At 49.1% G+C, this 18,318-nt stretch overlaps 1 protein-coding gene across 2 annotated transcripts in view; it reads right to left on the bottom strand.

Moving 5' to 3' along the window:
* The window catches only part of FOXP1 (forkhead box P1), a 159,379-nt gene extending 143,386 nt beyond the window's left edge, over positions 1–15,993 (bottom strand). The window contains exon 1 of one of the 2 annotated variants that reach the window (XM_036266552.1): positions 15,616–15,993. In XM_036266552.1, the coding sequence (XP_036122445.1) occupies positions 15,616–15,684 (69 nt within the window). In that variant the 5' untranslated portion in view covers positions 15,685–15,993. The remainder of the gene's footprint in view (positions 1–15,615) is intronic. The other variant, XM_036266554.1, reaches the window with a different exon arrangement.
* Positions 15,994–18,318: the final 2,325 nt, after the last annotated feature.

Below are 18,318 nucleotides of genomic sequence, written 5' to 3'. Positions count from 1 at the left end.
CACATCTAACTGCAAATGGTTTGTCCTAGCTCATGCCATAGAGGGTTTTCACTTAAAGGCAGCACTGAAGGGGTGATACGAATTGCAAATAAAGCAAAAGGCAACAGGAGAGTCCCCCAAAGTGCAGAAAGTGCGACTGCCTATCTTTTCTGTTTTTAATTAAAGTATAGTTGACATACAATAGCATATTAGTTTCAGGCGTACACCACCATGCTTCTACATTTATAAACCTTACACTGTGATCGCTACAATATGTCTAGTCACCATCTGTCCCTGTACAAAGTTATTACAATATTATTGACCATATTCCCTGTACATTATGACCAATCTTTTAAAAACATTCAAATAAAAAGGAAAAAATGTGCCACTAATAAACCTTCACGGGGACATCTGCTGTCAAAGAATTTACTAGAAGCCACAGCCTTCCAAGGAGAGTGGCAGGACCAGGCACAGACAGCCAGAGTGTGCAGACACTGTGCTGGAAATCGCATCCATTCAGCTGAGAACCATGAACATGCACACGGAAGATGTGTCAAGCATCCTCATTACATGATATGCTCAGAGTTTAGAGACAAGCGAGAGCTCTTGGTGATTTCACCACCAGGAATGTCTACGTGGTAACTCATTCTGTGTCTGAAGATGCGCACACAGAGGTATGTGGTCATCCCTTGAAAGGATCTGGAACCAGTCTTAGAAAATGTGCGTAATGGACTTCAATGAGAACATGATGTTTTCGTTTTAAGAAAGCTCCCAGGGACACGGTGGGCAGGAGAAGGAGGTGGCCTGGAGCCCCGGAGAGGGAGAGAGTGCTTTGGGGGGTTAGTGCCCATGAGCAGACACAGGAAGTTGCTGAGTAGGCAAAAGTAGTGCTTCTCCTGAAAGGACCATCTCACTAAGTTAAGCTCGTAACCACAGTCGTGTAACGAGGACATTAAGGCACTTTGTGAGGCTGAGTGGTGCCTTTGAGTCTACGAGGCACAGGGAGGCCACGGGAGAGCAGCACAGATGACAAGTGGGTGACAAAGAAAGATCTTGGGAAGGATGGACCCGCCTGTCCCGCCTCCACACCACACCCACCCTCCGGCCCCAGGAGGCTCTGCCTACTGAACTCACCCAGGCAGCCCTTAGAGGAACTTACAGGCTACCTCGTCCGGAAGGGGGCATGCTGGAGGGAGCCTTGGGGAAGGGAGCTTCTGCAGGGAGCTCGGAAGCCTGAAACTCCAGCCTGCCATCTCCAAGGAGAATTCACCATCTCTGGACTCCCGGCTTCCTGTCTCCCTGGAGACGCTCAGTACATGTGTAGGTGTAAAAGTGGGCAGAATGAAGATTTCATTTATATCACATGAGAGGAACAGTCCCCGTGCACGGTACCTGCAGGGCAGAGCCTGTCCTGTGCACGCGTCCCTCGGTGGCCCCTGGGAGGCTCCTGGCTCTGAGCGCAGGGAAGGGACCTGCTACATATTTTAAGTGCGGCCCTCGGCGTTCCCAGAGACCTGGCTGGTCGGCAGGGGAGTCTGGCTGCCAGTCAGGAAGGAACAGAGGGATGGAGACGACCGTGGAAAGCCACGGTGGGGACAGCAGGAGGGCATGTCCACCCCACAGAAACAGCAGAGGAACGGTGACGCCACGTGGCTATGACTCTGTTAAAATAACCCGCCTGGTCGCACCAGATACAGGGAAAACAGGCACTCTGTTTAACACCAAGTCTCTGAGAACCGACACCATCAACTTGCTCATTTCAGCCAAAGGGACGACATCAAGTGTCTTTTTGCAAAGGACGCGCAGGGGAAGATGGTTCTCGGGGCAGTTCTCGCACTCGCACCTGGCAGATGAGGCCTGAGGTTCCCCAGGGGCTCGCTGACGGCTCCCCGCCAGCTCCCCGCCAGCTCCGGGCCTGCAGCGACTGCCGCTGTGAAGGACACGGTCCTGGATGAGGGCAACGCCTCCCAGGCCCCACCACAAGCCCGCCGCGCCCCGCGTTTCCTGCTGGAGGCAGCCAGGGAGAAGGTTTGGGGACCTGAAGAGACGTGAGAGGAATTTCAGTCAAAGCACTGAAGAGAGAAGACACGAGATGAAGATGCACAAGTTGGCGTCCAGATTTCTCCTCAAAATGAAGGCGAGCAGGTAAAGCGACCTCCAGTGCTTGGGCGGACGGGGCACCAGCGAGTCCCCATCAGAGCTGCCCCAACACTCCCGGGCCTGACCACGGGGGGCCCAGAGGGAGCGACATCGACCACTCGAGGGCGTTGCCTTTCGGATGTCTACGAGACAGTAATCACTGTAATCTAAATGGTAAATATTCACCTAACACAGGAGAAACAAGTCCTCAGTGTGCAAGACTACTTGTTCACGCGCCACTGTACGAATGTACGGTGTTCACCATCTGTGGTGTTCACTGTCTGAAGGTTACGTCATGGTCACTGCTGGTCAGTGGAAACTGCACCAGGGACCTGTGCACAGCAGTGCGCTGTGCTTCCTGTCCAGCTCACCTGACAGCTATTTCCACCTCTGCATCCAGCCAGATTCAAGTCTTCCATCTCAGACTCTCCCTGAACACCAGAGACCAGTTCCAATACAACCGAGGAGTGAGGCTAGACTAGCCTCATTTTCATAACCGGATCTGAGCAACAACTGGAGAAAGGACCCCTAAGATACTCCAATGGTGGTGAAGAGGGTCAATTGCATGAGACAGATGATAACAAGACTTTGAGGGCTATCAGTTAGCAGTGTATGCAGAGGCTAAATTATACTGTTCGACACCTGACATTGGTGTATACATAAAATGACGTCCTGCCCAGCAGGTGGCTCAGTGGTTGAGCGTCGACCCTGCATCAAGAGGCCTCAGGTTCGATTCCCAGTCAGGACACATGCCCAGGTTGTGGGCCCAATCCCCAGCGGGGGGCGTGCAGGAGGCAGCCAATCGATGTCCTCTCTCATTGATGTTTCCATCTCTCTCTCCCTCTCCCGCTCCCTTTCTCTATGTCTAAAAATCATTACAGGAAAAATAAATAAATAAATAAATAAAATGATGTCCTGCTTGAAGATCAAATGAGATCCTTTGTATTTAGACTGACGAGGTGTGTGGACATGTGTGTGTGTGAGAGAGGAAGGGAGAGAGAGCAGCGGATAGAAAGGGTATGAGTGAGAACTCTTCTCCTTTAGGAAGCCAGGGTCAACCTGAGTCACGTTCCAGAGCAACTGCTAATGTAAATAACAAACCGTCCCCCACCTCTGGCGATCTTCCACTCTAGGTGGCAGTTCCTGGTGGGCTGAGTCAACACTTCCTTCGTAACACACGTGACAGGTGCTCGGCACTGTGGGCCTGGAGGCTTGAGTGCTGGGCTCGGGTTACAGTGAAGACACAGCCCAAGGACAGCACAGAGGGAGGTGACTGATAAAACCAAGCACTTAGAGCTGGGCTGCACATGGTCACATTGATTTTCCTTCAATAAGCTGAAATAAATGGCTCCTGCCAGCTAACAGAGGCCAGGGCAGAAGGCAGGCCAGCTCCCTCTCTGCCCGGCCTGTCGTCCCCACCCCGACTGCACAAAGGGCTGGAGTCACCTTCCGGGCAGCACCTCATGGGCAGCAGCAGCTGGCACTGAGCCCCAAGGGTCGGGGAGAGTGTGCCTCGCTGCTGGCTGGGCAGCTGGGCTTTCCTGCTGACTGAGGACCTGGGCACTTCCGACACCTTCCACCCCATTGGTCCAAGGTTACTTTCTTCTTAACAGGCCTTCCCTTTCCCAGCAAATAAGTACCATCTGTTGTTTACAAATTATATTTTAAATAAGCATGCTTACAACTTTTGAGCTATTTACATCTCAAGTTCATGGCAGGTGCTTATATATTAAGGGCTGAGATCCCTAAGTTTAGCATGTTTTTCAAGGTAGCCGATGTTAAAAAACATGTTTACCATATTTTAAGAAACATCAACAAGTTGACATAAAATATGGTTTGAATAAACATGTAGACATACATAAAGTAAGCCAGTAGAGAACACTTTCATACGATTTTCAGAACAGACGTGGTGATGAGGTCTCAGGTTAGCACTGACACCAGGAGGTCTTCACAGACTGACTAACTGCAATGTTTTAGGTCACGGGTCAGTAGTCCAGAGTCCGTGCACCAAATCCAACCTATGACCTGGTTTTGTTCAGCTCTTGAGGTAAGAATGGTTTTTACTGATTTAAATAGTTGGGAAAATAATAAAAGGAAAAACATTTTTATGACATGTTAAGATTATATGGAATTCAAATTTCTCTGTTTGCCAACCCCTGACTTCGGTTACTCGCTGTCCTCTGAGATCCTCCCAAACACCGCTGGACACAACTGTACGTAAACAAGGCTTGCAATCAGTTGCCCAAAAGAATTTCGGAACTTAGCTAAGATGCACGGACATTACTCATGAGCTGTTCTTACAGCTCAAACTAATTTTGATTTTCTGAAAAGGAACTGAGATACAAAAACAAAGTAACATCCATGCGTTCTTGCATCTGAAACGATTTCAAACTGGTTGCAAACTCTGAGTGTGAGTCTTTCCACAGATCACGTATAGCAGTTCGGAGTGAGCCTCCTCGGTTGGTGCGAGTCCTGGACACCCTCGGAATAAAGACGGCATGTGCCATTGGCCAGCTGAGAAGGGTGGTTACTTCCTCTCTCCTAAGGGCTTGTCCCGCTTCCAGCTGCGCAGGCTGCTCTGAGTCAGCCACGCTTCCTCTTGTTTCTTCCCCTAGACTCTCCCACCCTCGAGATCAAACCTGGTTCTCAGATCATTTCACAGACTGATCAGCAGTCACTGTGCATGAGGGGGTGGGAGGAAAGCTAGCAGTACAAAGCGGCAGGAGAAGCTGAGGAGGGAAGAAGGCATGCTCTCTTCTATTTCTCGCCCTCTACGTACACCTAGAGCCCCTCTGCAGTACCTTTTCCCTCTGAACTAATGTGCTATCACGGTGCAACCTGGCTACGAACAACCACCTCAACACACGTCCTCATTACTTAACACGATCTGTCGATCACTCTCTAGCAAGACCTTGCTTGAGACGCCAAAGTAATCACTTCAGTGCAGGATGAAAAGAAGACGTGTGGGTCACTTTAAAAGAAGGAATTACAGTGCCGGATAGGGCGAAATATGTCCTTACAGAACCAACAGCATTCCAAGGCAGTGAGTGCTCCAACAAGAATGCAAACACACGGTTATGTAAATATCACTCATATATATATGTATATATACACAGAGAGAGAGAGAGAGAGAGAGAGAGAGACAGATAGAGAGAGAGAGCGTGCACTTGGTTATCATGGGAAAATGAGAAAGTGAGCTAATTTGATAGAGGGATTCTTGTGATTGTGAAAATATTAGATATCCAAGGAGAGATTCCAATTCTAGTGATGGTGAAAATATTAAATGCACAAAGAAAGTACTATAGCAGATCAAGTCACATTATTAGTGTCATAAGTAAAACAAAGTATTTTCCCTATTAAATATATTAAAGTTATGGGGGAGTAACAAGCATCAAAAACCTTCAGAGAGACGTTACCAGTGACTGCTTGGTGTGGTCTGTGCTACTGCACATATGGGTATAATACGAGCACTCACTGGTGGCTGATTCCCTCGGTCAACCCCCAGAAGCAGGTGAGGAGAGAGCAAAGCCTCAGGGACACTGGATTTAAAGCAGTGACCCAGCAGGGAAGGTTTTGTGCCGCATCGGCCATCCTAAGAGTTCCAACAACCGGAGAAAGTACACTGTACTCGGAGGGCATTCCATAATGTGTGGATTTCTCAGAATGTTCCAGTCTTTGCATACAGATTATGAGACAGTATCTGGCCTGACACGGTGAGAACTGGAGCAGAGACAACCCACTCTGATGGCATGCCAACATTATGTGTTCGAATTAAAATAAAAAGGGACAGGAAATGAAAAAGTCCAAGAGCCCTATTGTCTCTGCCCAAACTGCAGGGGGAGACACGGCCAGGGCAGCGCCAGCCGGTGTGGAGGTGAGGAGGGACGAGGCCACAGCACAGCACCCTTGCGTCCTGCACATTCCTGATCACCCGCAGCAGCCTTGCGCCTCTGGGTCCAGCGCCAACGTCAGCTTGACCGAATCCTGACCAACATGGTTTTATGCTGCACATGGCTGGAGCGGGGGGGAGGGTAGCACTGCTGTGACATTCCTCACTTTTATTTCACTTTAAAATTTAATAAATAATGGAAAGACCTGAGGACAGGAAGGCTGGAAGCTGTGTGTGCTGTTTGCAATGTGGGCAACCGAGGAGGGCGTACTGGGAGAAAGGTGACCGAGGACATATTTCCCTTTTTCAGAAGAAGCGGGTGAAGGAGGGTAGAAGTGTGCGGCCGCCCGGTGCTGCGGGTCCCCGTGCCAGCCCGCACTGACCGCAGGGCAGGCTCACAGACACCAGGAGGCATTCGGCTGCAGGTCCCAGCGCTACACCAGCCTGGGACTCTGAAGGGGGTCAGCCAACCCCATATCCATTTGCGATTATGAATAACCATTTAAAATGAAGTATCCATGTAGAGAACACTTCCTATCAAAGAAGGTGAAGGTTGGGAATTTTCATGAGACAAAACGAAAAAGGATATCTGATTTTTTTTCAAAATCAGTTGAAGTAAGTTTAATGACTCTGAGCACTCAGGAAGTCTGTTTGAAGTATCTCCTAAGAGGGAAACACCCACCAGCACTGTCCTGCCGTCCACCTGTGAACACAGGCCCTGCAGCTGCTCGCTGGCCCTGGTCGGCCGCGTCATGCCGGAGCCAGTCCAGGCACTGAGTCACCCCCCGGGCTCTGGCACTGAGTTGCCGTTGGAGGGACTCCATCCAGCAGGCCCAAGCCTGAGCCTGTCTAGCTCAGGAGAGTTGACAAGATCCCAGCCTGGCTTGCTCGGACTGCCGGCAGCATCAACACTGCGGTGAGGTAAGCAGAAATCAGGCTTATTAGAAAACGCCGAAAATGTTACAAGTGAGTGCATCAAACCCATTTCCCCCTGCTGAGGAAGGACCAGATTGTGTCCAAAAATAAATAAATTGGCCTGGTCCTTCTCCAAGTTCCCGAAGTAGAAACATGAGGGGTCAAATGCCTGGATAACTGAACCGAAGGGAACCTGAGCTCCCGGAAGGGACCCTTTGCTCTTCTGCAATCGCCTTTAAGAGGGTGGAGCCCAGCGGTGCTCAGTGCGGATGATCCAGACTCATGTCTTTTTGTATCTTAGAATGAGACTGGCTAGTGTTGAAGCCTACAGAAGACTATGGCTAGAACGATGCTCGAAACAATGGAGCATTTCCTACGAAGTTACTAGTACGCGGAACCTAGTTTCTGCTGAACGGGTATGCGTGGCGTTCCTTTCCCTTTCGGGCGGAGACACTCGGGATGCCCCAAGAGGAATGACTCTTACAAATGCTTTGCTTGACAAAATACTTTCCTTCTCCTGCCTAAATTTTGGGCAAAGAAGCAAGAGTGAAAACCAGTTCAGAGGCAACATCCCAGCAGAGATAAAAGACAAAAGACAGAAATAAAAATGGGAAGAGGGAAAGGACCCAAGTAAGACTCATCATCTAAAATGTGTACCTACTCACTCTCCGCCAAAGTTAGCCAGGATAGAAAAACGAACGAACAAACAAATGTTCCCAATAATTTACACTTCTCAGAGAAGATGCTACAACAGCAAACATTACATCTGTGCAACCATTTGAGAAATGGGAACCATCTGGAGACAGAGGGCAAGCGTAGGGTGATACCCCGTACATGGGACACTGGAATAAAACGTCGTGTTGAAATGTTCACTACGTGCTGGGAACTAAGCCAATTGGTTGCTTTACACTTACTGCTCTATTTCTTCTTCCCAACACTCTACAGGAAGCAGGGCAGGGCTTATGATACTGACCTAAAATGAAAAAACTAAAAGGTTGTGAAGTCTGTGACTTGCCCAAGGTCACAAGTCTAGTGAGTGGTTAGCATGGAAAACAAAACTAAACAAACACTGACTCCTGAGAACTTGATCCTCACATTCTACTGAGGTCACTGATTAGACCAGTTACAGCTGAGAGTGGGCAGACACACAGCCTGGTGGCCAAGAGCAGGGATGCAAGTGGCCTGCGCCTCCGGGATGAAGGGGGCCGCTGCACAGGATCTCACCTGACTTCACTCATCTGCTCTTTCCCACACAGACTGACTTCTCAGCCAGATCTTCTCGTTTTCAGGACTCAGGAGCCCTGACTGCGTCTGCAGTTCTCTCCTGTTCTCTGCTCACATTCACGAGCCCTCCAAGGAGCTTCCCTACTTAAATCCCACCTTTCTGAGACACACATGGCAGGGTCTCACTTACTACCAAAACGCTGAACTCAGGGGCAGAGAGTAGACTGTAGGTTGCGGTGGGAGGGGGGGATTGGAGCCGTGGTCAAAGGGCATGAAGGTTCAGCTGAGGGAATGAGCACGTCCTGGAGACCTGATGTACCGCTGGTGATGCTACTTAGTGTTACATGCCTGACACTCTCACAGGGCACATCTCCCCTAGATCTGCTGCGCTGTGCAGAGGTGATGACCACTGGCTCGGCTTGATCATGGCGAGCTTTCTCACAATGTTTACAAAACAGAAACACCAAGTTGTAAACCTTAAACATATATAATCTCTATATGGCAAAAGTATCCCAAAAAGAAAAAGCAGCCCTGGCCAGTTTGGCTCAGCGGTTAGAGCGTCAGCCTGCGGACCAATGAGTCTCGGGTTCGATTCCGGTCAAGGGCTCATACCTAGGTTGGTTCGCCCCTTCCCCCCATCGGGGTCATGTGGGAGGCAGCCAGTTGATGTGGACCTCTCATGTCAATGTTTCTCGCTCTCTCCCCCACCTTTCTCTCTCCCCCTCCCACTCTATCTGAAGATATTTGAAAAGGAAAAAACATAATTTAAAAAAGTGAATTCTACCTTTCCCTAAGAACTGTTCATAACCCAATTCCTTCAAGCAGCACAGCTCCTTAATGACCCCAGACCCAAAGGGCAGTGCCACGCCCGGCCTTCCGCTGTGATGGTGACCGCCGGCGGGCACACAGGAGGCTGGAGGGAGCCCCGCTGCCTGCTTCCCCTCGGTGCCCATGCGCTCATCCGCACCCATGGGCACTGATGTCGTCACCATCAGTCACCATCTTTCCCCGACTCCTATCCCTTCTTCAGACCTCAACAGGGAAAAGTCTTCTGTTCCTTGGTTCACCTGAGCCAAGGTAGGATTTTTCAAAAGGAGCTTTTCCTGAAGCAAACAAGGAGAGGCTGAGTGAAGAGCACAGATTTCTCTGCCCAACTGACCCGAGTGCAGGCACGGGCACCTGGGCACCTGTCTGTGCCCTGCCCTCGTCTCGGCGGACCCGTTCCTGCCCATCCAGTGGCATGCCTGCAGGTCCCGGAGGAGTGCTGGCCGCGTCCTCACCTGCTGTCCACTCCCACGCTCCCCACACTGCGAGCGGCTTGCTGGGGTGGGGTGCTCAGTTCCTGTACTTGTTGTTTGGAAATGACCTCTGGACGCTCCTCCACCCCATTTTACTGAGATATAATTAACATACAACACTATAGTCATTGTAGGTGACTACATAAAAAATGGTTACCACCTCCACCACCTCACACAATGACGGTTTCTTTCTTATGATAAGAAAGAACTTTTCAGATCTATTCTTTAGCAATTTTCAAATACAAGACACAGCATGTCCATTTCAGCCACCACGCTGTACATGACATCTCTCAGACTTACTTATCTTGTAACTGGAAGTTTGTAGCTTTTGACCACCTTCCCCCATTTTTCCCATCCCTAACCTCAGGCAACCACCAGTCTGTTCTGTCTCTGTGAATCTGAGTCCTTCAGATTCCACATATAAGTGAGCTCGTACAGTGCTCGTATCTCTGTCTGACGTCTTTCACTAAGTACAATGTCCTCCAGGTCCCTCCACGTTGCTGCAAATAGCAGGGTTTTATTCTTTCCTGTGGCCCGTGAGTAACATCTCATTTTATGGACATGGCTCGTGTTGTCCGCCCACTCGCCTACTGACGGACACGCAGCCTGCGCCATGGCCTGGCTGTCGTGAATAATGTGGCAATGAACAAGACGACAGATACATTTTCAGGATAGTAATTTATTTCTCCTCAGTTATAGTCCCAGAAATTAAATTGCTGGGTCATATGGTTGTTCAAGTCTTAATTTTTTGAAAAATCTCCATACTGCTTTCCATACTGGAAACTTACCGGTTTACTTCCCACGGCAGTGCACGGGGCCCCCTTTCTGCGGGCCCCCCTTTCTGCGCACCCTCGGCAGCACCAGTGACTCCTGCTCTTGGAGCACCTGTGAGGCAATATTCACAGTGCTTTCGAGTTGCACGTACACACAACTGTATTCTTTTTTTTAATATTATTATTATTAATCCTCCACCCAAGGATGAGGATATTTTCCCACTGATTTTTAGAGAGAGTGGAAGGGGGAGAGAGAAAGAAACATCAATGTGAGAGAGACACACTGACTACCTCCTGCACAAACCCGATCGGGGCTGGGAATCGAACCTGTGACCCTTCAGTCCACAGGTTGCCGCTCTCACTGCTGAGCCAAACCAGCCAGGGCAATAACTGTATTCTTAAAACTCTTCTGGCCCCTGGTCACTGGGGATGCAGAAAATAAGAAGGATTGCAGATTTGAGTGTTTATCGTCAGACAAGTACTAAACACTATAGACACATCATGTCACTGAATTTTCACAATTCCCTCAGGTATTACCCTCAGTTCATAGATATGGAACCCTAAGAACAGATATGTTAACTAATAAGGATTATATGAGATATGCATGGAAAATCTTTAGCACAGCACCTGCTCATGATCATAACGTATGAAATGAAGCAATCACTACAATTACACATGGCCTCATACATAAGAAATAAGCTTTGCGGGAAGATCTGTTTCCCAGTGATCTCAAACCATGTGTCCTCTTTGCAGAGACAGCGAGAAAGACCACAACGTCCTCTGAGCCCAGATGACTCGGAGGCAGACCACGTTCACTGTGCAGAAAGCACCTGAGGGGTAGGTGACTGACCGTGGGTCCCGGTTTTTACCCCAGCACACCTTCCGACCGTCCCGAACCCTGAGCAATGCCTGGCCTCGACTCTTAAAATTTCCAACCTTTTCATCTCATGGACACATAAACTACTAAAATTCTGCCGCACACCAAAAGTGTATTGTTTTTTTGGCCAATCTGACAAAATATAGGTAGGTATAATTCTGACTCAATCACATTGCACAGCTATTGTTGTGTTGGCTGTTGTCATTTTTATTTGACAATTTCAGGGAAGAGGTCAGTGCCCCTGACTAGATAGTCAGGCAAATTTCAAAAATTGTGACTGCGCACCTGTTGGACCGCTGTCTTCGAGCAAGACAGCAAAAAGGGCTGCTCTGGCCAACAGTGAGCTGGGGTGGCTGGTGACACTGATGCTGACCCCTGCTGGAGGGAGGGCTGGCACAGGGATCGCACCGCACACTTGCCTGGGTACCACGTCAAGGGGCATTCACACAGCCATGGGCCCCAGTCTGGGCTGGAGTCCCTTCACTTGTACTTAGGAATAGCACCACCAAAATGGCCACGGATCCACAAATCCAGGGGTCTGTCATTCTTCCACTCACAGAAAACTGAAGCTACTTGCATGACAAGACAGAGCTCAAAGAAAAATTTAGAATCATTTAGGAGAATATATTTAGATAATCTAAGCCATAATCAAAGGTAATTTTTGGAGTGAACTTTTTGAAGATTTTATCCTTTATATAAATATACATATTTATTACAGATACTGAATATCATAAAAGAAAAACAAATTCAATTGCTCAGGCCAAAGACTTAGAAACACTTTTCTAAAAGGGGATTCAAACACAGCTGTGCCCATCAGGCAGGCAGTGGTGCTCATCCAGTGACAATGACCTTCGGAACTTCCAGTAACCACAGTTGAGCATAAGGTGGAACTTGAGTCCCCAGGCATGAAGAAATAAGGATGCTTGGGGAATTGGGGGAAATTACTGACCTTGGGAGAATCAACAATTCCAAAGAAACGGAAGGTTGCTTTAAAAACAGTAACGTATCTCTACAGAAGCAGATTCGAGGTGAATAAGCACCCACCAGCTCTCACTACTGTGTAGCCTTAGACAAGTTACAGAACCTCTCAGATTCTTCATCTGGGAGAACAGGCAGAAATAAAAGTTCCTAAATAATAATTAATACATGAAATGGGCACAGACTAGGGCCTGACAGACAACAGGGCTTCTTCAGTGATGTTTAAAAGCGCTTTATAAATGAGCACTGATTATGAAAGTACTAAGCAAATGTTAGAAGAAAATACATAACTGAATTAGAAAAGCAATTAAGTATATTGCCTAGCCAGTGTGGCTCAGTGGTTGAGCGTCAACCCTGCACCAAAAGGTCACAGGTTCAATTCCGGGTCAGGGCACATGCCCAGGTTGTGGGCCTGATCCCCAGTGGGGGGCATGCAGGAGGCGGCCAGTCGATGTTCTCTCTCATCGATGTTTCTATCGCTCTCCCTAAAAATCAATATAGAAATAAAAAAAAGAAAGTATAATATCATCACCTATGTTTACTTTTCTTAAGCAAACGTGGAATATTATTTATGGTCTTTTGAAAATTACTTTTTAAAATTAAAAACACATGTTGAATAGAGATTTTTCAAATCTGATTTCTATATTGAGTGTTGTGTGTCCAACACCCTAAATACGACCACGCCATTCTCGAGGCTTCTGGAGATGCTGTGGACGTGGCGGAGCGGACGTGGCAGCAAACTGCGTGTCACAACGTGGAAAGAGCCCAGGGTTGGGCAGGACAGGACTCTCCGGTGACACCGGGCAGATGCAGCCTCGAGGCGGGACCGGCCTGCAGGCGATCGGTAAGTGGCTGGGTGCACGGGTGCGGGGACAGCGCGTGGTGTCGGCTTCTTTACGAAGCACAAACTAACTCGATTTCGTGAAAGTTGAATCGCCAACATCATATTGAGTTAAAACGAGACCAAATAAACATCAGAATTTCCAGACTGTGCTATATCTTAAAAAAAACACCCCCTAATTTTGACCCTAAATGGATGAAAGGAAGCATGGCCACTCCTTGCTGAGCCCCTTCCCAGCACACGACCACCACCACGCACTCTGTCCCGGCCCCGTGTCTTTGTGGGGAGACACTTCCCTGAGCCTCCCGTGGTCAGGCGACGTGTCGCAGGAAAAGGCTGCTCCCAGCACCCAAGGCACACAGCCCTCCCAGGTCCGGTGTGGGCAGAGAGCACAGACACACCCAGAGACTGTCACCATCTAACAGCAGGAACCTTCCCACATCAGAAGTGAGACACTCTTTACAGCCTACTATGTCCCAGGGACTGTGAGTCCGAGCGCGTCGCGTTAGTCAGGCACTTTGATTTGCACAGACAAAGGGCTCTGGACACGTACGAGGTGTGATGATCCCACGGAACTGCCTCTGGAGAGTCACCCAAGATGACGACGGAGGAGCCGGGAAGGCCCCATGTCCACGTCTGTCGTCTGTGAGCAAGGCCCCCGGCACACACGCGAGGCGAGACCGGGCGAGGAGGTGTCACATCTGCTGGGCGCTCCCTCATCCAGCCAGCGAGGAGCTGTCCCTCTGGGCACTTCTCCCAGTTCCCAGGCCACGGAACTGACCCTCACTGTGACTCACAGGGCTCGGTGTGACTGGGCCGGGCACTGTGCGGGGCTTGCCCATCATATTTGGGGTGCATGTGAGGGAGTCTGTAGAGAACCACGCTCCAGTTATCAAGAATGTGCCGTGTGTGCATGATGTCAGTGTGCCTATGGATCAAGAAATCTATAGTCTTGTAAACCCTACACCTGAGGATTAAAACAAAAATAGTGAAATTTTAATTTGCTTTTTAAAAATCTACTTTTCACGTAGCTTGGAGCCTTTCCTCAGGTCCTAGAGGACAGCATCTGAGATGACAGCCTGAAGCTCATCACGTCCGTTCCGTGGTGTTAAAGGCAGATGGGCGAGGGGCACAGATCTGAAGTGACTGCTCACTGCAGCACCAGCCACCCTTACAGACGGGCACACGTCAGTAGCTAATAAATTACACTGTGAACATAAAGGAAACATTCTGGTCTCTTTTCTTTTAACTGAGATAATCATGTTTAGATCTAAAGTCAGGATATTGTCTTCAACAAAACTGATTTGTCCAATAATATCACTGTATCTCTCTCTCTCTCTCACACACACACACACCAAGAACAGAATGACTGAGGCAGGCATAACTAAGCAAAGCATCCAGAAAGCCAAACCATTGAACAACAAGTCCTGGGAAACCCTGTATCACACAGTCGCACATGGCAATAGACCAATTTTTGGTAAAAAAGCAAATTCGAAGAAGGCAAAAGGCTTCAGGGTCCTCCTAGGGTTAACTCACTTGCTTTTAAAACAAAATGACACATTTAATTTCCTTTTATCATAAAACAATGCATTTCTTATTTTCTTTATATCTGTTAAAGGACATGGCTTTCTGAGTGGAAAACAAAACAGAACTGGGTCACATGTTTATTTGCCTCAGCTACTCCCTTCCCCTTCTGATAAATAATCAAACACGCCATCCAGAAAAAACAGAACTCCGAGCTGGGAGACCTCGTGGTCATCGAGCAGACGGAGACACAAGCAAAGGGTGCACTGTTGGCCCCACACCTACATGAACATCTGAGTAAACACTCGGTCACTCTTCCCACCCTCCCTGCAATTATTCCTACTGCTAATCTAATTGTCCTCAGGCAGTTGCAAACACAATTTTTTTCTTGCAAAGTACAACTTCTGAACATTAAAAAGCCCAGCATAGCAACAGCAACACACACTCACACATGTGTTTTATTTATTTAAATGTTTCTTCTGTTAGAGGTTTGGACAACACAGAGCATACCTACCTTCTCTATTCTAACAGTCGCTGTTTTAGACATTAAAATGCAAGGATCTTTATTTAGTCTGTGGACTAACAAACAAGGTTCAGAGTAATAACAATTCCCTTAGGATCCAAAAAGCTAATTTTCCATTTCCTGCCTATAGCCTGGCCAGTACATAGTTAAAAAAATTTAGCACCTGGCTTGCCAATTATACTGCCATTGGGGGTCAGGGTTGGGGGAGGGGGAGGGAGAGGGGGATGGGGCGAGAGGGGCAACATCAGACAGGAAAAGGTGGAACCCTTTAAAAAATGTCAAACTCTGTGTTAAAAACTTGTTTCAACAGAAAGGACAGAGAGCAGTTGTCACACACCGCTAGCCGAGGTGAAGCCGGCCCAGGTCCCCGGCTCCCTGCTCCCTAATTACCCACCAGGAGAACTCCGAGGGAGCCTCCCACATCAGAGTTAACAGCCCTCGCGGAGCAGGGAGCGGGGAGCGGGGCGGGCTCCCCCTCCTGCAGCCCACCCTGTTTACAGGCAGGAGGGGAGGAGATAATGACCGTGCCTGCCTCAGCAGTCTGACTTTTATTGGCATGAAATTGGTACAAAGATTATCAAGAGCGGTTCATAACTGATGACGGCGTCCCGAGCAGACAGCAGAGGACAGCTGTGCCAGGCAGGACTGCACTCACCCTGCGGTGACAGGAAGGGAGAACCGACGCCAACAGTGCCACAGATGGGCAGAAAGGTTCAGCCCACATTCAAGCCTATAAACTGTCCCGAGGACACCCGCTGCCTGCGAGCTGCTGACATCCAGACACACTTGAAGCCAGAGCGAGGAGGAGTCGGAAGACAGTCCCTTCTGCAAGCCCGCTGCCTGGGAGCAGACAGGAGGAGGCAGAGTAAACAAGTCGACTCATCTCCTGCCGCCCTGCGAGCGAGGGCGTCTGTCCCGCAGCCGCAGAGCCCCGGGGAAAGTTGAAGCAGAGAAAAGGTCCCTTCGCCGGACACTTACGGAGGACCTGCAGCGGCCAGCGAGCGGCTGCCCGGGACTCCGTCTCCTCCGCGCAGGGTGCTGCTGCTGCTGCTGCTGCGAGGCGGGCGGCGGGTACAGAAGATGTTTGAATAAACAGGAAGTGCTGTGGCCGCAGCTCGGCAGAACCGAAACGCACTGCACAGCCAGTGCCCTTTGCGGCCCCGCAGGGACGCCTGCTCCACGGCGGGCCGGCTCCCTCGGTGACAAAGAAACCACAAGAATTCCTCAAGCAACTTCACTTTCGAACTTGAAAGATCCTTTGGAGCTTGCAGGTAATGTTCAAAGTTGCATCGCGCACTCATAAATCCATCCGTGCTCCCTACATGCACATCCCCCAGGTCACGCAGCCTCACAAGTGCCAGGCTGGACGGAGCCCTGGCCAACAGCTCCTTCAGGCACACACACTGGCAGGGGTTTGGGAAACCTGTAAACGTGTTTGAGATATTTTTGTGGTGACATTTACACAGGCAGCATGCAAGAAAGAAAGACCAGAAAGAAAGAAGTCAGATTCTGCACTCTGTAGAGGATTCTGCCCCATCCATTTGTAGAGAATGCAGGGCCCGAGTCCCAGGGAGATGCTTCTTTGCTTCTCCTTTGCATTACTGTCCTCTGCCACCACCGAACCACCGGTGCCTCTGGATGCCTCACTCACCTACTCGAACCCTCATGACCCCGCCCCAAAAGAGTGACCACAAAGTCCTGTCTCTGTCACCTGAGCAACTGGACAGATACTGTAAAGAAAAGAAAACTGTTGGAGGCAGAGTAAGTCAGCTCGAAAAGGAGGATGAAGAGCTGAACAGCCACATTCACTGAAAAAGAAAAGGGGGAGGGGAGGAGGAAGAGCACATTCCTCCTGAAACGCACTGCTGTGTGGCAGCCTGAGCCACGGAAGCAACTGTGTGGCTGTCCCCTGGGCGGTGCAGGACTGACCCCAGGTGCTAACACTTGGCTGAAATAACTCACTGGGAACCGTCAGTGGGCTGTTTACATAGGCCCCGGTCTTTTCTTCATAGGAGGAAATTTCTTACTGGAATTCATCTTCTTTTGATCTCACATTCAAAGCAACGGCAGCTTGATAGACATTCAAGTCTGAAAGCAAATCCAGACGCTGCCGATAAACCGCCAGAATATGACAGGCAGAAGCATCTAAGGGTTATAAAAATGAACAGAAGAGCATGTCGCCTGAGTATTACAATAGCAGGAATAAAGAGACATATTAGGTGGAACTGATCAGCCACAAAACAGTTCAAAAGGCAGATCACAGAAACAGGGCTGGGCTAGGGGAGGGCGATGGAAGGTCTAGGCACTGCTTCCCGTCCTCTGGGCCCGCAGGCTGCTGTGCCTGTCTCTCCACTCGTGGGAGGGGAGAGTGCCTGGTTCACATGTTCCCGCCTGGCTCAGTGGTCCACTCGTGAACACTGCCCATCCTCTTCTAGCAATCCACTTCCAAGGGGCAGAGGACACACAGGTCGCACCCTGCGCAGTGCCCAGGATGTTGCATTTTGCCAGCCCCCCTGCACCTGCACTGCAGGTTCACAAGGGGCAGAACTGGGCGATAGGAAAATCATCTTCCGAGAAGAGCTCAAAGTGGGTAGAGAGAGGCTACGGAGCTCTGAGCACTGCAGTTCCCTGAAATGACCAGTCACCAAATGAACAAAAATGCCTCAGTCACACAAACAGATGCATTCAGTCCTAAGGACAGAGAACTGATCACTACCTCGCAGCTTCGAAACCAACTAGGCAGTTCCATAAATTATCCCACGAAGTTTCTTAGAGACTCACAATTATTTCTTTAAAAAGAAGCCTCTTATTCTAATTCAAGTCAACACATATAATGAAAAAGTAATTCTCCCAACATTTTTTTACTTGGAGCTGTTTGTTAGCAAACACTGTGAACTGGCAACACCAGGTTAAAGGGCACCAGAATCCCATACGGTCCCGCCTGTGGTCACTGCCATGGCCAACCCTGCCTTTGGGGCCCCACAGCAGATCTGACCACCCTGGATTGAGAAAATTAGCCCTCCTCCCTATTTGCATAATATGCCAACATAAAATGTAGATGTAAAAATGTATTAACCCATTTAAAAGCTATAATCAACTTAGGGTGTTTGCCTCAAACAAACAAGACCCCCAGGAACTTAGTTACAAATGTAAAAAACAAGCAAAACGAAGCCCGACTGGATTCTGGGACTGCTTCTTATTCTTCTGAGGACATTGTATTAGATCAAACTACACCTAATTTAACTGGGTTACTTAACTTTCTTTTTTTCTAACCTTCATTGTTGAAGGCATTACAGTTGTCTTATCCTTTTGCTCCCACTGACCCCCCACACCATTCCAGCCCCTACGACTGGCTTTA

The sequence above is a fragment of the Molossus molossus genome, unplaced genomic scaffold (assembly GCF_014108415.1).
Source record: "Molossus molossus isolate mMolMol1 unplaced genomic scaffold, mMolMol1.p scaffold_m16_p_18, whole genome shotgun sequence".
Lineage (NCBI taxonomy): Eukaryota > Metazoa > Chordata > Mammalia > Chiroptera > Molossidae > Molossus > Molossus molossus.
This window is presented reverse-complemented; position numbering and strand designations above follow the sequence as displayed.